This window comes from Cheilinus undulatus, linkage group 9 (genome assembly GCF_018320785.1).
Source record: "Cheilinus undulatus linkage group 9, ASM1832078v1, whole genome shotgun sequence".
NCBI lineage: Eukaryota > Metazoa > Chordata > Actinopteri > Labriformes > Labridae > Cheilinus > Cheilinus undulatus.
The window spans coordinates 36680157-36703156 of record NC_054873.1 but is presented as its reverse complement, the minus strand read 5'-3'; the positions used below and the strand labels follow the sequence as shown (position 1 = coordinate 36703156).

The 23000-nt window shown below is 41.1% G+C and overlaps 1 protein-coding gene across 2 annotated transcripts; it reads left to right on the top strand.

Moving 5' to 3' along the window:
* The first annotated feature begins 4458 nt into the window (after positions 1-4458).
* On the top strand, positions 4459-22312 carry has3 (hyaluronan synthase 3). Of its 2 annotated transcripts, none has more exons than XM_041796187.1 (5): positions 4459-4665; positions 15982-16075; positions 16880-17430; positions 19856-19957; positions 21277-22312. In XM_041796187.1, exons 2-5 carry the CDS (start codon positions 15982-15984, stop codon positions 22204-22206), a joined length of 1677 nt encoding a protein of 558 aa, XP_041652121.1. In that variant the 5' UTR covers positions 4459-4665; the 3' UTR covers positions 22207-22312. The 2 variants fall into 2 exon arrangements, with proteins under 2 accessions (XP_041652121.1, XP_041652120.1); XM_041796186.1 differs by lacking the exon at positions 4459-4665 and adding an exon at positions 11434-11473.
* Positions 22313-23000: the final 688 nt, after the last annotated feature.

Below are 23000 nucleotides of genomic sequence, written 5' to 3'. Positions count from 1 at the left end.
TCTAAAGCCCCCCTGGAGACACCCAATAAAGTGCTTTGCACATCTCAAACTCCACCTAAAACTGCTCCTGCTGCAGGATATTCATTACAGACAAGGTTAAGAGGGTGTTTGTACCTCTGGGGAAGACAAAGGTTCATTTAATATTAGCTGGCATTGCCTTTTAATGGAACATCACGCTGCTCTCTAAGTCATGCAGGCTTTTTAAGCATCATCTTGTTTTCTTCAATTAGGAATTTTAAAAATAAGCTAAATGCTAAATTGGATCAGACATTTAATCCACTCAAGGTCACTGCTACTTCGGAACAGCTGGGTACCTTTCTAATATGCTAACACACAACATGGGTGGCATCACAAATGAGCAGAGCTGTGCCAGGGGAAGAGAGAAAGATTTCTATTATGATGTTACAGAGCTTGGTTCAGGTTTACCTGAGAAAACAATTTTCCAGTTGAAAGAAACAGGATAATAACATACATCACTCAAGGTGCTGCTGCCTCAGGTCTTAAAGGAAGCACAGTCCTGACAGAGGACTTAGGTTGCATTACAGGACTCACAACATCCATTATTTTAAAATGCTGGCCCATACCAGAGAATAGAGCTTAGAACCAAAGACCGCCTATAGAAAGTGCCAACCACCATGATAGAGAAATCTCATTTAGGAAGCTGAGAGAGCTTATGGTATGGTGTTAACTCTGGGCTTACCCAAACCTCAAAAATCAGGAGGCCAGTGAAAAAAACAAACTGGGTATATTGAAGACGTTTTCTAATCAAGTGTCAGCTGGTCAACAGAGTGCCACCCCACTCCAATCCACAAGGAGAATAACAGACCTGCAGTTTACTTGTTAACAGGGTGCAAATTGCCAGGGGATGGTGGGGATTTCCTCTCTTCTGACTATACGATTTACCCCCACCTCAGCTCAGACTGACTGCATCCAACTCTTTGACCAATGTCAGCATTCGCTTTGGTCAAGTTTATCATGAGCTCATACTGCACAGCATGAGTTCTCACACTGACGATTGAGATCAGGATGGGCTGTGTCAAACATTGAAAGCTTTCTTTTAAAAGTCCTGTTTGTGTGTTTTGTCAGATGTGTCTTTTGCTCAGATTTGAAAACAGAAGAACGTTCTTTCTATCTCGCATGTAGCTACACACGTACAAACACGGCATCTCAAGCAAATACAGTTAACAGTGAAATAAATAATCAGCTACAGTGATGGGATTTTTTTTTTTTGTAATCTGTATCATTTGACCTTTTTTGTTTAGCTCACAAACAGCTTTTCATCTGACAGGCTACCATTTGAGCTTTTATTAAATCTAAATCCAGCAATGCTTGATTGATGTATGTACATTTATTGTCCTGAAATTATTCATTTTAATAATACCAAACCATAGACTTCTCCCATGATTCACATTAAAGGGCCACCTCTTTAAACCAACTCGTTTGCAGACACTACATCAGTACAGCCAGCTAAAAAGCCGCAAATGTTTCCTGTCCTGTTCTTTTATTTTAGATGTGGATGGCACATCGGACTGGCCTTCCTGTGGTCGTGGTCTTGGTGATTAAAGATACTTACACAGGAAATGTGACATGACATTTGGGAATCTGTTAATTAACATACCTGTTAATTATTGCATTCAGGTGTATAAAATCAAGCACCTAGACATGTCTTTGTTTGCAAACATTTGTGATACTAAATGGGTTGTTCTGAAGAGCGCAGTGACTTCAAGCGTGATACTGTGATGGATGCAACCTTTGCTATATGACAGTTCATGTCATCCCCACTGGATATTCCACAGTCAACTGTAAGTGATATTATTAGAAAGTGGAAGCATTCAGGAACAACAGCAACTCAGGCACTAAGTGGAAGACCAAGTAAAATCACGCAGTGGGGTGAATGACTGCTAAGGCACATGGTGTCACCAACACTCTATTGATTCCATAGCTGAAGAGTCCCAAGCTTCCACTGCCATTAATGTAAGCGCAAAAACCATGCTGCAAGAGTTTCATGAAATTTTTGCAGATACAAATGTGCAATGTGTGAACTGTGAAGTTTGGTGGAGGAGGGATAATGGTATGGGGCTGTTTTCCAGGGTTTGGGCCAGGCCCATTACCTCCAGTCTCAATGCTTCAGCATACCAAGATATTTTAGACAATGATGTGGGAGACCTTTATTGGGGCCCTGACCTCAACCCCGTCAGGCATCGTTGGGATCAACTGGAATGGAGATTGTGAGCCAGGCCTTCTTGCCCAACATCAGTGCCTGACAACATAGATGCTCTACAGAATGAGTGGGCACAAATTCACACAAAACACAAAAATCTTGCGAAAAGCCTTCCAAAAAGAGTGCCAGCTGTGCAAGACAGGGCTGATAAAGGATAACAGCATAATACAGGACAGGGTGTCGAACTCAATCACAGCAGGGACCAGATTCTGAATTTAGGTCCAACCTGAGAGTCTAACAAGATCAATATTTAAGCATAAACTCTCAACCTTATTTACACAGATAATGAATTATGGGGGAAAAAAGTACACTGATGACAAATGATTTTGAAATTTAAGAAAAAGTCTAAAATGTGAAATATGAGATAAAAAGCCAAATGTATAAATTGAAAAGGACAAACTGTTAAATAAAAAGTCAAAATCATAAGTTTAAGTTGTAATTGTGAGATGCAAAATTGAAATTTGAAATGAAAACACAATTAATTCCTTTTCCCACATTCCTAAATTTTTATCTAATTATCTTTACTTTTTAAATCTTTAGGACTTAACCTAATGTTTTAAATTATCAGGGGTGCATCTATACCTTTTTGCTGGAGGATATCTGCAGACCTCTTACTGGTGCGCCAGTTATTTTTTTATTTTTAGGCATTTTGTGCCTTTATTTGACAGAGATGGACAGTGGATAGATTCAGAAACAGGGACAAGAGTGGGGAGAGACATGCGGCAAAGGGCCACAGGCCAGATTCGGACCCAGGCCGCCAGCGTACATGGCCGCACCTTGAGCCACTCGACCAGCTGCGCGCCCCAGGTGGGCCAGTTATAATAGAAATATGATATGATCTTGCGGGCCAGGTATAACTGCACCTCGGGCTGGATGTGGTCCCCCAGCCTTGAGTTTGATACCCCTGATATATGACAACAGACCCTACCTGACTTTCCTTTTTTTGTCACTCTTGTGCGGTTTGATGCAGTAAGCCCTGTAGACAGCCAGGTAGGCCGTCAAATCATTTCTGCACATCTGTTTGAAATGATTAAACTGACTCATTTGAGATCTTTGACAGCTACAGAACTATTTTTTTCCTTATATGTTCAGGAGCATTTTCTCCTTTTGTATCTCTTTGGAATTGAAAGACCTCGAAAATAGCACAAAAATTGGCTCTAATTTGTAGGAAATCTTTAGAGATCCCTGTATGCCTAGTTTACTCCACTTGAGTTTTTCCCTCTTTTGTCCCATTTTAGAGAGGGAGGAAGTTAGTGCTGAAGCTATGAGAGCTCTATTAGAGTAATTACTCTATCTCACCATGTGTCACAGTCAGGCAGCCAGGAAGGAACTGCAGAGAGGAGTGTGAGACTTTTCATGTGGGCACCATTTCATCCACATTTCCTTATGACAGTTTAAGATAATATGCTTTCTATCACCTGACTTCAATGAAATGTGTTTGAGTGGCTTTAGCGGCCATGCGTTGATTCTCAGAGGTACTGCAGTTTGTCTCAGGCTGCAAGCCAAGCTGGAGCAACCTGCAGGACGTCAGCAAGCTCAGCCTCGGAGCAGGAGAGGAAAAGGAGGGAGGGAGGGTAGATAAATAAGCCCCATAAAGGATGCTTTGAGTCAGGCAGAGAGGTGGAGAAGAGAGGGGGCTCCGGTCAAACAGTCCCCCAGCTTGTTGGAGGCTGCTGGCTGCATTGCAGAGAGATAGTGAGCTAGCTGGGGTGTCCAAGGAGAGGGGAGGGGAGGGGGGGAGAGAAAACGAGAGTAGAGAGGGGGGGTTAAAGGAGAAACAGAGAGCCGAGCTGTGGAGGAGAAGCACAGCAGTGTCGGTGTGACAGAGGAGGGAGAAGGATTCAGGTTCTGCTGCAAATGTAGGGACGAGTGAATACCGCAGCACGGGGAAAAGGACGAGGAGGAAAAAGGGGTGATGATTCATCACAGCAGGAAAAGAGGAAATCACACTTCTGGCCCCTGATTTTCACCTTCAGCATCACTTTGGCCCCTCATTCAGGATGGAGACAACCAGAGGAAGAGAGCAGACGAGCTGCAGCCCCAAGCCTGAAATCTACAAAAGTAAGCCTGCACCAGCATCATCTGCTGGCTGAGCACCTCTCCTTACATCTCAGCTGGGGGGCTTCATGCCCTGGGACAGTCCTGGGAGATAGAAGGAGGAGGAGGAGGAGGAGAGGGAGGAGGAGCAGGCATCAGGGAGGCTGGCTCAGAGAGAGCAGTGGTGGAGGGTGGTGGTTTCAGCTGCCTGCCTGCTGTATTTTTGGATGTGGGATCTCCTGAATTAAGCGAGCAAGCTGGAATAAAGATGTAGTGTGAGCTGCTGAGAGGAGGGGGACAGAACAAGGAGAGCGCTGTGCTGAGGAGAGGAGACGGCTGGACGTCCCGGCTCGACGGACGGACCAGGCGGAGGGAGACCAAGACAGAGGGTCCACTGGATCAGGAAGGTATGTTTGATATTCAGATGCTTATAGTATCAAATAAGAGATGAGAAGAATCCCTTTATACTGCATTCTCACCTCAGCTTAAGCATCTAAAGTGGGGTTTTAGATGAAGATTACCTGGGAGGAGAGCTCATTTTCCACGTGTGAAGATTTGGGGAAAAGGATGAATGAAACTATTCACAAATGAGAATAAGCATGTTCAACAGGGAGTCAAATAATGTGGAAAGTTTTTGGAAATTGTGAAAAAGCATCATTTAAGCTGAGTTAGGAGATGCAGGACAAAGGGGTGAGTGTGTTCAGGCTGGTGTGTGTGATGACTGTGTTTGCACTATGAGGTAGAGAAAATATTTTTTCCTCCTGACACTGTGTGTTTGTGTGTGTGTGAGAGTGAGTTAGAGAGCCAATCACCTGAATAGGAGAAAGACATCACAGCTTGTTTCAGCTTTATTTGCTGCAGGAAGATGTAAAATGACTCAGGAACAGCTCTGCTCTACCACTGTGGCATGTTCTACACGTGCTCTTTTTTTCCTGGAGGCAGACAGTGTCCGTTAGAAAACAGTTGACTGGAAAGCCTCTGCGTTGCTGTTTGAATGCTTTGGAGTCTCCAAAGAAAACATTAGGTTTTCCATGGCATCACTTCCATGCTAGACCTGCCTGGTGGCCCTTTATAAGAAAGCCTGTTGGTATCTGATAGGCAGCTTGTACACAGTGACAGTCTGGGTAAAGTCCATAACACAGTCTGATCCAGTAAAAAAAGCTGAATGACATTCAGTTTTTGGGTATCATAGGATGAAAGGAAGAAGCTGATGAAATGCAGCAAAGGTTATGACTGTGATCAGCTGCTGCTGAAAGGACTCACATGCTTACATAAGGCTCTGGATTTTAATACCTTTAATAATTATAAAAATGTCTGATGACTCTGGAAATAATCAAGGGAACTAATTTGTACTTGAGTGGACAGGTGAGACACAAGAAGGTGGCCTAAGCTGTGAGGCCTTTTTGGCATAGTGGTTCACCGTGTCATTACAACTTCCTGCTGTTACATGATCCACAGTGGCCGGAAAAAAACTTATCAATGAAAAATTTATTTCGGGATAATTAAGGTCCTAAGTGCTCATATTTGATGGCCCTTATTTGAAGCATAAATTATTGAATGTGCTAAATTTGCAGAGGCTAAATCCAGACTTTTCAGTTCATGCCACAGATCAGGGAGAATATCAAGTACAAGACACAGAAGAGTAATAATTCAATACATAACAGTACACTGTGTAATGAAAAATCCAGTGACTTAGTGTTACATTAGGTCAGACTGCCTCACATTGTGTAAGGCTTCATTGATTTAAGTTACATATAACTTTATGGCATTATGCTGTGTTGCATTATGTTTTGTCGCATTACATCATCTCACAATCCTTTCAATATGTTAATTTACATGAATTTAATTCATTCATTCATTAAATTTGATGTTAAGCTATGTGACACTACCATGTAACATCAAAAACATTATGTAGCGTTACATTGTTACATTGTGTTGTTACATATTGATGTTACATAGTGATGTTACATATTGATCTTACATTGTGATCTTACATTGCTTTACATAACATTATGTGACGTTGCGTTATGTGACGTTACGTTCTGTGATGTTACGTTATGTGATGTTACGCTATGTGACATTACGTTATGTGACATTACGTTATGTGACATTACGTTATGTGACGTTACGCTATGTGACGTTACGTCATGTGACATTACGCTGTGTGAAGTTACATTGTGTGACGTTACGTTGTGTGAGGTCACGTTGTGTGGGGTCACGTTGTAACATTATGTGAGGTTACATTCTGTGACGTCATGTTCTGTGACCTTAGGTTGTCTGACGTTAGGTTGTCTGAAATGAGGTTGTCTGACATTAGGTTGTCTGACCTTAGGTTCTTTGATGTTACGTTCTGGGATGTTGCGTTCTGTAATGGTGCATTCTGTGACATTGCGTTCTGTGACGTTACGTTCTGTGACGTTACGTTCTGTGACGTTACGTTCTGTGACACTTTGTTTAGTGACGCTATATACATTGATGTTTTGTTGAGTGACGTTACGTTGAGTGACGTTATGTTGAGTGACGTTACGTTGCGTGACGTTGAGTGATGTAACGTTGAGTGATGTTACGTTGCATGATGTAACGTTGAGTGACGTTACCTTCAGTGACGTAATGTTCAGTGACATTGTGTTCCGTGTCTTTACGTTCAGTGACATCATTGTACATTATTTGACGTTACGTTGTGTGACATTATGTTATGTGACGTTAAGTCGTGTAATGCTACGTTGTGTGGTGTTACGTTGTGTGACATTATGTTATGTGACGTTAAGTCGTGTAATGCTACGTTGTGTGGCGTTACGTTGTGTGACGTAACGTTGTGACGTTACGTTGTGTGACGTTACGTTGTGTGACACTACGTTGTGTGACGTTACATTGTGTTATACCTGTTATGAAACCTGTAGTTATTTTCTTACTTTGTCACATAGCACAAGATAACATTTCATAAGGAAAGGTTACATTTCCAGTTATGTTACACATAATTGCATTATCTAATTATTTTGGAGTATGTAAGGCTACTGTTCTAAGTCACCGTATGTTCCAATTTGTATATTGTAACATAATGTTATGTTTTGTCACGATGCATTGCAAAACACTGTATTTATTGCTACATTTTGTTATATTACATTATATAAAGAATGTAACTTAATCTTATGTTTGGTTTCCAGTCACATTACCTTGTGTTGCACTATCTTATATCACATGACAATGAGTATTTAAATCACAATTAATTACATAATGTAATGTTGCATTCAGTTACTTATATTCTGATGCAATACTTGATGTTTTATTTCAATAGGGAACATCATGTTAGAATGCAACAGGCAATTCTGCATTGCATTATGTCATCATACCTGTGATCACAACATGTTATGGGATGATAGCTTGCAATGTATTAGGTCAGGTTGTGTTACATCATGTAACTTCATGTTACATGACATTAAAAGGTTTGAGTACAATCAGATTAGTTATATTATTCAAGTTAAGTAAATTAACAAGCTGTCTCCTTATTTCCTGTGTTTTTTGTTCAATTAACCACATATGCCAGTTAAATGTGGTGATTGTTTGGAACACTACTAAAAATTAAATTTACCGGAAGCAATTTCTCAATTTCTCTCCTCAATTATCTAACCATGTATTAGCCTGAGGGTTTTAAAAAGGCAGAGAGTGTTTGATTTTACAACTCAAATAAAGTTATTATTTTATGGTAAAATGATGCTGGGTTTTAGTGTTTTTTATTTCAAATAAAAAAGATTTGCCATGGCCATAGTGAGGCTCTATGACTTCTTGAGATTTATATGTAAATATTTGGTTGGTTATTTTTCACTCATAAAAGGATTACATTTCTCCTATTCAGCATCAGGTGAAGACCCATTATTGACATCAAACATGTCAGAAGGGGCTTTTTTTCACCTTTATTAAAATGGTGATTCGGTTACAGCCAGGGCTGCCCATCAGGGGGGTTAAAGGGGACAGTTTCTTGGGGCCCAGCCATATAAGGAGGCTGAGCCACATTGGTGGGACCCATGAAAGGTGGAACAAACATAGGCCATACTAAATAGTAACCAATAATATTTTAACAAAAATTACATAAAATGACTTATAATAGTTACAAAAATGCACATTATTTTAAACATGTTGTGTTTCTGAATGTAACCTCCTTTTTTTTTTTAAACAGACCTTGACCTGAATAGAAGGTGGAATACTTGAAAAGAAACTAAAGAAAAGGAGTTCATTCGACCCCAATAATGACGTGTTAGCAAATCTTTTTTAGTCAGCTTCGAAGTTGATCAGGGCCTGGCTTTGGAGGTAAATTCAGGCCAGGAGGCTAGCACTAATCTTACTAATCTGTACACCGTAGGGATACACAGAATTGGAATTTTTGCTGATGAAATATTTGCAGATATTTAAAAATCAATATTAGCTGATAGAGATATTGATGAACCACTATCTTATTAACAATTCAGCAAACGTCAGTCCTGAAAAACACTTGAAAGTTTAAGGAATGAGGATGAACAAAGAACCAGATTTACGCTGACATAGGTTTGTTGGTCCTGCCTAAAGCTGCAAAAATGTATTCATTCATATTCACTATAAAAAGAAGCAGCAGAAATGTTCATATTTGCCTATACACGCCAATAATATTGTGCATCCCTAATGAATTCATATTATGAAATCAGATCCAATGAGGGCCCTTTCACTGAGTCATTTAGGGGTCAAGTAATCACTCTTCAGTTGTCCTCAGCTGTGGGTTCTTGACGAGATTTCCCATGTCTACACAGTTCCTTCATTATGTTGTGAGGTCCTTAAAGGTGAAGTTAGTATTACAATGATCTGAGTGGAGGCAATGAAAGAGCCCTCTAGTGGCAAATGACTCTGAAACCCCAGAAATATTTTCACAGGTTAACATTCTTTTTATCACAGGGTCAGTTCACTTCATTCTTGTATTATCATAGCACTGTTATAGCTCCTAATAGTCAGATTTTCTAAAATATTACCTTACCTAAAAAGTTTGTCGTTTTTTCAGTGTTGAGTTCTCACATTTTAAATAGTAGTATAATTATCAACATTAGCATTAAGAAAAAGCATTTATGATGATTTGGTGTTTGAAATGTAAGGGGCTTAAACCAAAAAGAAAAGTTCAATGACTTAACATTTTGGCGACAGTCTTTCTTACAGAATTATTGATCATTATTGATCTTAGATGGATCTCCCATTACTCCACACTTGCTGATCTGTGATGCAGGAATATGCAGTTTTCATCGCGGGAAGCTGTGCGTGGAGCTTCCGCAAGTCTTTTTTCATCCTGCAACCAAGTTTTGGTGGGCTTCAATCCAAGATCATTGATGCCGGCGTGGACAACTAAAATATCAGGGGGCTTTGTCTTAAAATTTTTCAATAAAACCGAGATAGATCACCACCCCAGCTCATACCAGCTTTGCTAAACCATTTGACATTGGCACAGAGTCCAAAGTCATTACCAAAGTTAGGCCTCTTCAAAGCTGACTGGTTGTTTCTTCTCTTTTTCATCCACGTGTGATGAACGTTCCTAGTCTTTCAGGAGGTGTCCTGTATATTGTCTAAATTTCCCCTGCATAGCCCCCTCCTTTTTTTGCTGCCCTAAACCCCTTCTCCTTCCTCTTCTGAGATCGAATTCAGTCTGTACTTGCAACGAAATGATTGCAAACTTAAAGAGCACACGTCACTACTATAATGTCACTCCCTCCTGTTAAGTAGTGATGTTAAAAGGGTGTTTACATTAGCCTTTTTTGGCTGATAATTAGGTGGTGGTGGAGGTGTATTTTGGAGCAAGAAAAGTTAAAGAATGTGACAAGGAGAAAGGGTTAAGTTTATCATGTTTCCTGATGGTACCCCGGCTGTTCCAGTACGCCTCTGTGCATGAAGTATGAAACCCTACGTTTATCATTCAAACGTAAACATGAACAGCTGTGTCACCTAGCTAAAGCAAGAAGTGTTGCTACATTACAGCTACCTTTCCCTTTGTTTTTAAATGTGACGTCTCACTAAACCTTAAGCGAGCTACATTGTAGTTGCTGCCATGAGCTGGTCATGGCAGGAGCAATAACAAAGAAACCTACCTGTTTAAGCCCGTGTTTAAGAGCGAACATCATCTCCTCTTCAGCATGGTGACAAAGTGAAGTTAGAGTAGTGGCAAGAAAATAAAAGCAGGTACGAAGCAGCATTACCTTGTGTATGACAGCAATCTCACAATGCAACGAAACAAAAAAAGAGAAGGGCCACGAAGACAACCTGAAGAGAAGAGAAAAATGGCTGCATTATACACAGGAAGTCCTCACCTGCAGTATATGTCACCCTGAGATGGCATACTCCTGTACAGAAGGTGGCAGTATGCACCATTAACAAAGAGAAGAAGAAGAAGGATGTCCTGGAATGATAACAGGTGCAACCTTTAGGATTTTATTAAAAATCAGTACATATTTATGATTTTTTTATATAGCATTAGTTTTGAACCAGTACACCCACAAAGTCCTTTGAGAGATATCAAGGACAAATGGCGCAACAGGGTACAAATCCTCACACCCACACCACCAATTAAAGTAGTAAGACATGATAGAAATTTAAAACTAGTACAGCATAAAGTGCCTGAGTGCAACAATCTGGTACTTGATTCCTAGTTCACAAACTGCCTCCTATCTGTTCTCCCTCTTGCTCCACCCAGCATTTTTTTTTCTGAGCCTACTTCCCCCACCTCTCCTTTCCTTTCTCCCCTCAGCTGGTCAAAGCTACTTTTCCACAGCCAAAACATCCAGTCGGTTACTCCCTCTCACCTCCTCACCTGAACTCCCAGCCAACTCACTCAGATGGTCTGGATGCTGGACAGCTTACCCATGTGGCTCTGCCACTGCTGGGACACAAGCAGGAACACTGTTATTGATTTATATAGTAGGATTTTGACTTGGAAATTTTAATATCACAGGAGGGACATTTTCTTTGCCTTTTTTAACCTGCATTTTCCCTTTGGACCTATCCAACCCTGGTCATCATATTGAAATAATCCTGATGGTCCTGGACAGCTTTCATGACTCTTAATGTGGATTTGGATGTTAACTGGAAATTGACAACAAATAAACAAACTTTGGCCAACATGACGAAGAAACAGCTCTGGATATTTTTCTCACAGTCCTCATAAAAATGACTCAATTTCAGATGGACAGAATGCAGGCAAAAGATGATGAGGTGATGCATTTATCTTTTTCTTACCTTTCCTCCATCACAGCTGTGATTTTAGGACATTTACAGTGGATTCAAGTCGAAACTTGTCCTTGAATGCCGTTTCTGCAGTTACTCCTGATGTGATGCACAAAAACGTCCTTTCACAGCTGCTGACTTGTTCCTCTTCTTGAATTCTGCTTCATTGTGCTGTTCAGAGAAAAGGAATCTGGATGACCTATAAATAATGAATGCTGAAGTTTGTTACATTTTACAGTGTCACTCAGCAGTAAAGATCTGAAAATTAATCAATTTCATAAGTTACATTTGTGAATTTATCCTTAAAAAATAGTTAATGTGCTTGAGTTTGGGATAGCCTGCCAGCAGATGTCACCTTGAGGCTAATAGCACCTGTCCCCCCTCTGACTAATCCCAGCTCCCTACCAGCCAACAACCCCCTCTGGTGACTGTGGCCCTCTAATCAAGCAGTCCATGTCAGCTTGTTATCTGTCCCGAGGCCCTGGGGCGTTTCGGCCACGCTGCCCCAGCCTGCTGCTATAATCCACCACGAATCGCACGTTGAGCAGACGCTCCTTTCTCTGAGGCCCCAGTGGCGAACGTGATCCATAAAGAAATCCTACAGGGGCGTACGCTGCACCCTGCTCACTGTGAGACATCATAGAAATAGTAAATAGAACATGTTTGAGGAAACTGATCATGTTACGGGGACAATCCTGAAAATAGATGTGGCTTTGCAATGATTTGGATTTCTATTTTAAACATGTTATTTTCAACACAAGGATGTTATGTATGGAAAAGTCTGGAATCTAAGTTTAGCTATTTTTTAGGGCCAGGTTTGGGAGACAATGTTGATGTTGTAGTAATTTAAGATTATGGCTGCCTCCAACATTGTTGCTGAATTAAAGTGGCTTCTTTAGATACACAGTAAAACTGAATTCTTACCATTTAACTCATTGGAAAAATTTGTACGTAACAAAAATAACAGACTGAGTTGGATTCTTGTTGAAATTTAGCTATAGTGTGTATGATTGGAGTGCATAATAATTATTTTGTGGCTCTTTTTGTCCAGAATGAGAGCAGAGTCATATGCTCAAAGAATAGCACTATCAAAGGAATAATCAGTTATTACAGAGGCAAAAGAGATGAAGTAGACATTAGGAAAACTGATGCCACAGTTTTGTATGAATATCTAAACCTCTATTTACAAAACCCTTCCCTCTGTCAGTGTCACAGAGATGGTTTTCTTGGAAATGCGCCATGTAGCATTCAGATCAATGGAGACTGAAGTGTGATTCAGTGCCAGCATGTAAATCTGTACGTCCACTCAGAGAGGAGGATAAATCTAATGATCAGTTTTTCTCTCCTGGCCAGGTGGGGTGGTGGTTTGGGGGTAATTTCATGAATGAAAGGACAGAATTGTTCCTCCGTTTCGACTGGTCCTGAGCGCTGGCCAACCCCAACTGGCCTTTAATTAGAGCTATTAACCCAGAGAGAGGAGAAGAGAGTGCCAGAGGGGCCAGTGGGAGGAGGAAGGGGGAGAGAGGGAGGGAGGAAGACGAAGGAGAGGAGAACAGAAGGGCAGGTGGTGCTCAGCTGTAGCTTCTTTCACTGCAAGTTACTGAATGTCTATCAAACTTGAGCAATGTGTTACTGTGTTTAAGATAAGCCTATTACAATGAGGTGGCATTTGACTGTGATTATATAAACTGTGGTAGTATTAATACTAGTGATAATAGTGACAGAAATACTGCGTTTTTATTCTGGACAGAAGTAGAAGAAGCGATATTAACAACTTCATGAACACAAGTGGTTGTAGAAGTAAATTAAGTTGGACAGTGAATACCATGGGCTTGGGTAAGAGTACTTTTTAAGGTTGTTTTTTGGGGCTTTTTGCCTTCATTTGATAGGACAGCTGAAGAGAGATGATATATTGGGACAGTGGGGAAGCACATATACACCATGAACGGGATTTGAACCTGCAACCAGTGCATCAAGGACCGTAGCTTTTGTATGTGGGCACCTAGTTTGAGCTAACCCAGCCCGTAAGAGCACTTTATAAGAAGGGATTTACTATTGGTAGTCATAACTAGTGATGTGGTTCTAAGAGCCAGCCACTCTTATGTGACTACTGGAACCAGACCCTCTTTGAGAGCTGGCTTTCCTTTGGTTGTTATTCAATAAATACACCACACCACTCCGCCACAGGCACAGCACAAACTGAGGACTTGTGTTTGATAGTATAATATTAATGTTTATACCAGGTTTGTCATAAGTCCCACCTGTAAGCTGGTTTCATATGGCCTACGAGATGTTTAGGAGAGATGAGATGATGAGATAAAATTCAAGCCTGATTTGAGTGGAATACATGGACACATATCAATCATATGCCAAACATTTATTATTACAGTGCATTCAGAAAGTATTCAGTCGCCACTTTTTTCAATTTTGTTATGTTGAAGCCTGATGCTACAGTTGTTTAAATTCCCTTTCACTCATTAATCTACATTAATTACACTATTAGAAATTTTCAAAAAGGATCCATCACATTGACACAAGTCTTCAGACCCTTTGCAAATATGCTTGAAATTTAGCTCAGGTGCCTGGTATTTATGCAAAGTCCAGGGTTTACCGTACCAAACTGAACTGAACCAAAGTGGATTATTTGGTAAAAATGCACCTTTATTTATGAATTTGCCTCCAGAGAAATTCAGAACATATTTAGGAGTCTTTGTTTTCAGTGGTGGACTCAGAATGATTGAGGGGTAGGAGTGATAGAATAAAAAGAAGCACCTGCTGGATGCAGCAGTGCACAAAAAGTAGTCAAACACTTTTAGTAAAATAGGAAGGTACCTTAGTGAAGGGGACACTTTACAAAAAAAAGTTTTACTATAGCTACTACAACTACATAGCAAATTATATAGCAAATATGAACCAAATGGGCCCCCTAGAGGGCACTGGATCAAATTTTGTCAGCTAAGAGAGTGCAACAAAGGCTCGTTGTCCAATCCTGTCGACTAAAAGGCTACTAAAGAGGGTACTTTGTTGAATATTGTCCACTAAAATGGTACCAAAGATGGCCCTTTATCAAATTTTGACCACTAAAAGGTTACCATAAAGGGCACTTGTTAAAATTTTGACCACTTAGAGAGCACCAAAAGGGGCACTTTATCAAATTGTGTCCACTTAAGGGCACAAAAAGGGCACTTGATCAAATTTGGACCTCTTAAAAGTACACCATATAAGGCACTTTGTCAAAATTTGACAATTTAAAGGGCACCATAGAGGGCACTTTGTCAAATGATGTCCAACTTAAGGGCACCAAAAAGGGTACATTTTCTGTTTTTGTTTTTCTTTTTGGCTACTAAAAGACATAAAAAGGGGCACTTGATCAAATTTTAACCACTTATAGGGCACTATATAAGGCACTTTGTCAGTTTTTTATAATTTTAAGGAAACTTTGTCAAATGTTGACCACTTAGAGGTCACCATAGAGGGCACTTTGTCAAATTTTGTCAACTTAAATGTCAATCTAGAGGGCACTTTATCATGGTTATCTACCATAGGGAGCATCCAAGAGGACATTTTTACTGTATTTTTTTTCTAAACATTAGGCCAACAAGTGGGGTTTTCCCTGCCCTGCACCCTCCCCTCCCCCTGAGTCCACCAATGCATGTTTTTGTTTTTAAATCCTTGCATGGTTTATATCTGACCTGCTACACTCCGACATACCTGGAAGACCCCTCAGTTCTTTAGACCAGGTTCTACTTGTTGTCCCTCATGCCAACAAAGACCGAGGGGGATGATGCCTTGGAAACACTCTTTCTCTGGATATAGCTCTGCAGCTTCTACTTGTCTTCTCCTTTGTAATCTGGATGTTATTATGTGATGTAATTTCAGTACTCATACTAATAGTTTAAGACCTAATTTTGTGTTACTGAGTAGTAATTGATGACGAGCTGAGTACCTGTTCAAACGGTGGCTGTAAAGCAGCACTACACTGTGTAGTCAGTGTTTCCTCTGGTTCTCGTTACTCTGTGTCTACATGATGTCAGTGACTGATGCTGGTGAGCTCTCAGCTGACGGGGGCTGATGAAAGGTTTCACACAACAAACAGGAAGTGGCACTTAGGTCAACTAATGAGACGTTACAAGCTTTCTCTGTCAGAGCTTTCAGTCAGACCCCAGAGTCCTGAGGCCCCCTTCTCATACTCACCTGATGTGTACAACAGAGCTGTGTTGATCAGCTGCTTTCATGTACTGCATAACATGCTCAAGTTTCTCACGTGTGCATGCTTGTGTTTGTTAGTGTTAGTGTATGAAAGTGAATTGATTTGCAGAATTATTTAGTTACCCATTTGTAATTTGATTGAACTCATTTAATGTCTCCCTCGTTTTCTCCCCCTCATCATCACTGAACAAATCTTACTCATCCATGAACCTTTGTCCTTGGCCTGTGTGACTCTCGCCCCGACATCTGCTGGAACACATCTGCTCGTCATCCTCATCCATCTCCAGATGCCCTCTCGCTGCAGGAATGCGGTGAACATCGTGGTCACCACCCTTTTTGCCGCGGTGGTCCTCTTCACCATTCTGCTGGCCTACGTCACAGGTGAACTTCAATGACACCCAACATATGCGCACATTATCGAGAACTAGACGGTATCTAAGAAGTCAACATAGCCCATATTTTCAAACCAACTGCCCTGTATTTTAATCTTTATCTGTGTAAAATCATTGATTAGCCTCTATTTTGATCAACAGGTTGAGGCTTTAGCAGCTCCTTAATCAAAGTTACGCATGCCATCTGATGCTTTGCTTCTCAAGTGGTGGGTGATGACCTAAAAGTGGGGTGCAAAGCTATTTCAGTGGGCTGCAAATACGTACCTGGAACAAAAATATGTGGCTAAAAGTTTGTGATGTGCTTTTATTTTGAAAAATATGTGTCACTGCTTTGTTTCATCACAAATTTTTTCCATCTCAAGACCAAACTGCCTAAAGTTTTATCAAAAGCATTTGGTTATAATTAAAAAGTTTAAGAAATGTAGGTTTTAAGTTGTCGTTAAGGAGGTTGTGGTGGGCATGGATCTAGACCAGTGAAGAACCATTGCACTAAAGCATAGCCTCTTCATTAAACAGGTTCTTAATCTTTAGGAACCACATACCTCTATATTCAGATATTGATGCTATCTTCAACGGCAGGGAGCAACAATGCAATAATGAAAATACCTGTTCACCTATGATATTTGTTTTGATGAAGACAATGGTAGACCCACTTTTGGAAGAACAACAAGTGTCTTTTTGGTCTTGTGAGAGTGTAAACCAGCACCAACACCCATTCATTCTGCTTTCATCAAAGTCTAAAAGAGTGGGATTTTTTGTTCTTACTTGTCTCTGCTGTTTCTCTCTCATTAAGGTTACCAGTTCATCCACACAGAGCAGCACCACCTCTCCTTCGGCCTCTATGGTGCCTTCCTCTCCCTCCACCTCTTCCTCCAGAGCCTTTTTGCCTTCCTGGAGCATCGTCGGATGAGAAGCCCAGCCCGACCTCAGCACCTCCGCCGCTCTGTGGCCCTCTGCATCGCTGCCTACCAGGAAGACCCAGATTACCTGAGGAAGTGCCTCCGCAGTGTGAGACGGATTTCCTTCCCTGGGCTGAAGGTGGTGCTGGTGGTGGATGGAAACCGGCCTGAGGACCGCTACATGATGGACATTTTCCAGGAGGTGATGGGTGGGGCCGACCAGGCGGGAAGCATGGTGTGGAAGGGAAACTACCACAGTGATGGAAGTGGAGGAGGATGTGTAGAAGGTGGAGGGAGGAGCACGGTGCACATGGAGGAGGCAACACGAGTGGCTCGGCTGGTTAGAGGCTGCCGCTACTCCTGTGTCATGCAGGAGTGGGGAGGGAAGAGAGAGGTGATGTACACTGCCTTTAAAGCGCTGGGGGACAGTGTGGACTATGTACAGGTAAGAGACAAAAACATGGAGCTAAAGTTAAAGTTTATTTCAGTAAGACCTGCTTCAGCATGAATTTGCGATAGTTACTGGAAGGCAGGGGGTTAAGTTGTAGTGTGAACCGGTTTCATTAGAGCTGGTCCACATTACTTTATTAAAAAAAGAGCCACACTGAAAGCTTCCCTTGGCAGAAATGTTTTTGCACTACTCGGCATGAGTTTTATCCACCATCAGACTCCACCATTGACAAACTATAACAGGAGTCTTCTGCTGAGCTCAGGTTTTGGCCAGAGCTGTGCATGCTTCCTACTTCATTTTGTATTGTCGCTCTGATTGGCTTGTGTTGAATGTGACAGAATATTTGTCCAATCACTTTCTATGATTTTTTTGTAAAGTCCTCCCTTCCCACATGCTTTGTATGGGAAGTTTCCCAAATGAATGTGAAATATATCGATGCATAGGATTTATAAAATCTGGCATGTCAAGTTATGTTTATGTATAGGAACAGATCCACTACATAGTATGTTTTGTTTTGTTAGGATTTCTGCTCTGATTGGTCTGTGATGAATATGACAGACTGAACAGTCATCCAACCACCTTCTAAGGGGTTTTGTCTCTACACCCTCGACACAAATGACACAAAACTTGCCTATAATTTTGAAGATGTCTGACTGCAGACCCTGTTTGCAGAACCCTAGGCCTACTGTGAGATGCACCACCACTGTCAGGACAGAAGTGATCGAGTTTGCCAGTTTAACTTATTTCTAATTTAGGAGTACTTCATTAGCTTTAGCTATGTAGCAAAGGCTAACATAACGAAAGCTTATGTAGCTATACTAGCTTTGTAGCTGACTTTATTACTTTAATATGTAAGCCACGTGTAAGCAGCATTAGCTTTAGCACACTAGCTCAATCAAATGTAGTTAAAGCAAACTTAGATATGCAGGTTTCATAGATAACATAGCAATGTAGGTATGTTAGCTTTAGCAAAGTAAGTTTTAACTACATAAGCTAATGTTACTTTGTTAGCTTTTGCTAAGTGTGGAGTACAAGCCGATTGTTTAGTTGGCTGTAAGTTAGATACTTGCTTGTTTTTTCCTCTAAAAGCCCTCTGTTGTGTCATTCTAATGATGCTATCCAAACCTTTGTAGCTCTTACAGAATGTTTTCTAGTGAGCCTGGAACTTGGTTGATGTTTCAGGGTCTTTAAATATTAAATCAACACTAATAACTCCAAATAATGGACGTCTTTTATCCATTTATAATCTCTTTTAGCTAGCCCATTAGCATGCCATCATATTGTCTGTTTTTATCCCAGAATGCATTGTGACGGGGCTGTGACAACCAATAGCAGGTTGTTCCGTCATCACATCATGCTTTGCTGACTAGCGCATATGCACAGACTTTTAAACTGCAGAAGAGAGCCTGAATGACTCATAATGGAGAGAAATAGACACAGAGAGGCTGTAATTTGTCCCTCAGAGTCACTGCAATTTAAATAATCACTCAAATTCCTAGAATGGCAAGGACTTTTTGTATAAGTGTGAATCTTTTACTAAATTTATCTTTTTAAATGTAGTCCCAAAGAGAAGAGAACAGGTTTATGATAAAAAAATAAATAAATAAAAACACAAGGTTGATGTTTTACAAGCTTTTAGGACAAAAAGGTCCAGATGAAACATAATGGTTAAAGAATAGCTCAGGGCTCAGGTTTTTGCATGTATTTCTGCCCTAACAACAGTGGTCTGCAAAGCAGGTGTCAGAGTAAGTTGTTGCACTCAGACTGGCGTGTGTATAATTTAGATGCAGCTAAAGGCACGTCTTGTTTACTGCAATGATGTAAAAGTTTTAATTTATCAAGTTGAGGGATGATTTGGCAGCACAACTCTACACTGAAACATTTCCATTAAGGAAGAATGAAACCTTGAACCTTAGGGATGTCTGTGAAAAAAACCAATTATGCAAAGTCATCAGTGAATGCTCATTAAAATTCATCTGCATGCTCCTATCAGATTATGATTGACACCTGCTGAGTAAGTAATTTCATATCTGCTCGGCTTCTGTGCAGCTGCATGCTGAGGGTACTGGTGCAAACATCTGTCCCCGTGAACAGAGTTTACTTATTTTCACTCTAAACTGATCTAAGCATCCTATTGGGCAAACACATAATTTCTTCATAGCCAGCTGTTGCATGACCCGTGTCCTTGTGCTGTGGGTCAGAGATCAGGTCCACAGCTGACCCAGGTCTGTAGAGCTTACATGAACCAGCTGGGATGTCTGTCAGCAGCCTCTCATTTCTCTCCTGAGTTTTGGTCCTCAGTATTTCTTAGTGGTGTATAACACCTGTTACATTAATGTGGCCAGTGGATGTATGTTGTGTGCTCTGTGTGACCTGCAGTGTTATAGCACACAGGTGTGTCTGCTTTGTCATTTTTCAGGTGTGTGATTCAGACACTGTCCTGGACCCAGCCTGCACCATAGAAATGCTGAAGATTCTTGAGGACGATCCAATGGTCGGAGGAGTCGGCGGAGATGTGCAGGTAAAATAAACTTTTCAGTCATGAAGAATTAAAATGTAGCTGCAAGACTGCAACTACAACCACCTTGTAACGTTCATTTTCATATAAGTTTTAAATATCATACACTCCCATGATCATCAGTGATACAAAGTTTTGCAAAGACTTTTTGGAGTTACTGACCTTGTTTTAGTTTAAAACTCTATGGATTAAATTTCTCTGTGATGGCAGAAAACGGAGACAATGACAAAAAACACATATTCTCACTTGCTGACTGGAAGTTAATCAAACTTTGTTTTTCTTGCTTCATCATGCTGCTGTCACATTGTTTTCAAGAATAAAAAATGGTCGAACAACCTTGACACGTAGGAGATCATTTGGTCAGAATACATTTTTACTGGTGCTGTGGACCTTGTCTGTGCTGGCAGCTGTTATGCTGTTAAATTTTGCATCTTATATTACAAACCACAATTCAAAAGCAGTTGGGGCACTGGATAAAATGTGAATAAAAAAAGAGAGTACAATGAATTGCAAATCCTCTTCAACCGATATTCAACTGAATGCAGCACAAATACAAGATATTTATCCTTCAAATGTATAAACTCCTACGTAAAAGATAGACATTCTTTCTGGATTTGATGCCTGCCAAGTCTTCCAAAAAGGTTGTGCCAGGAGTTTGATACAACACCTGTTACTCCAAAGTCCACAGTACTTCTTTATATCAATGGTGCCTTCACAGATGTGCAAGTTACCGGTGTCATGGGCACTAATACACCCCCACACCATCACAGATTCCTTCAGTTTAAATTTGTCCTGATGCTCTGGATCAGGAGAGCCACATCCATTAAGCCACATCCATTTCCTGAGAGGGGTGGAGTCAGGGGATAAAAGCTCATTAACATTTAAGTCTACAGACACAGAAACAGATCGTGCTGAGCAGGTCTGAAATAGAGGGGTTTTTAGACATGCAAACATCCGATACTGGAGTCAACAAACTTCACAGGCATGTTTTGGCGACCTCTGAGACCAGTTTAAACTTGTCTTAAAGGGGTAAAATATTTGACCTTTAAAACTTATTTGACATGTATTTTCAGATGAACAGTACATAGACTGTCAAGTTACAAAACAGCACTAAAACATACCTGGATTGAAATGCTTTTGTTATTAAAATGGGATTTGAACATAAAGTAGAAACAAAGTAGCCTGAAATGTTGGATTGAAAGTGAACTTTTGGGAACAATGGATTACAAGAACAACAGGTTGTGACAGTAGTCGCTTACTAAGATATTCCTTTCCTCATTCATGCCTTTTATAGTCTAATTTCTCTATTTTCCCTTCTCCAGATTTTGAACAAGTATGACTCCTGGATCTCCTTCCTCAGCAGTGTGCGCTACTGGATGGCCTTTAACATCGAGCGAGCCTGCCAGTCCTACTTTGGATGTGTCCAGTGTATCAGCGGCCCTCTTGGGATGTACAGGAACTCCCTGCTCCAGCGTTTCCTGGAGCCCTGGTACCACCAAACCTTCCTAGGCTCTAAGTGCAGCTTTGGCGATGACCGCCACCTCACTAATCGGGTGCTTAGCTTTGGCTACAAGACAAAATTCACAGCGCGGTCACAGTGCCAGACTGAAACACCGACCCAGTACCTGCGTTGGCTCAACCAGCAGACTCGATGGAGCAAGTCTTATTTCCGTGAGTGGCTTTACAACGCCCTGTGGTTCCACAAGCACAGCCTTTGGATGACCTACGAGTCTGTGGTTACCGGCTTCTTCCCTTTTTTCTTGGTTGCCACGGTCATCCATCTCTTCTACCGTGGAAGGTTGTGGAACATCCTACTCTTCTTATTGACCGTCCAGCTGGTTGGGATGGTGAAGGCCACCTACGCCTGTTTCCTACGTGGCAGCCTGGTCATGATTTTCATGTCCCTCTATTCTCTGCTCTACATGTCCAGCTTGCTCCCTGCCAAGTTATTTGCCTTGCTCACCATCAACAAGGCTGGATGGGGCACATCAGGCCGCAAGAAGATTGTTATCAACTTCATCGGCGCAGTGCCTGTCACAGTGTGGGCCATGGTGCTGCTTGGAGGTGTGGTGTATACAATCTACTGTGAAACACAGGAGCCATTCAGTGAGACAGAGAAAGCCTTGCTGATAGCAGGGACGATACTTTACGCTTGCTACTGGCTCATTCTGTTGGTGCTCTACCTGGCTATCGTAGCCAAACGGTGTAATAAGAGGGAAGAGCAGTATCACCTTCCTTATGCGGAGGCATAAACCTCTAACCAGAGAGGCTGGTTGAACATCTGGGCGATGTTTCTCACAGTATGACTCTAACAGGGTCTCTGTTGAGCCTGTGAACTGTTCATTTGATCAGCTCACATCTTCATCACTGGTGCTACAAAGATGTTAACCTGACATCCAAGCAGAGGGAGAAGAATTCAGCTGGGAGACTATCCGTGATGACTGGATCCATTCAGCTCTCCCATTTCTATCAAGCTCAACGGTGCTTCATATTGAAAAACCAAACAGAACTGATCCAGTTTTTAAGTGTTGACACTTGTAATTGTGACATGCGTAGAAGAACATAAGATAATTTATGGGTAAGGAAAACCTGGACAAGTGTGATGAAATGAGCAGTAGGATGCTTTAGGGGTATAAATAGAGATATGAAGGCCATGCTTACTCATTGATCAGTTTAAATATCCACATTTTTACTGAAGATGGAAGAGCCTTTCTTAATAGTGGCACAGATCCACCGAGTATTTTAACAAGAATGGAAACCTCAGATGAATCATGACATTGGAGGTTATCTTGAAGGTGCTCAGACATAATATAAAGCAAATTTTAAAGTTTTTGCTCATGCATTTGGCTATCTAAAAGACATCACTTTATATCCATGCAAAGTTCTACACAGTAATCCGTTAGACTACATTTTTGTTTAACATGTACTTCTGCAATTCAAGTATTCCTTTGAGTAGTCACTTTTTTTAAGCAAGATCCATCTCTGAAAAAAAAAAAAAACAAGTTGCTGTTTTGCCCCAAGATCCCCAAAGCATCTGCACTGTTTC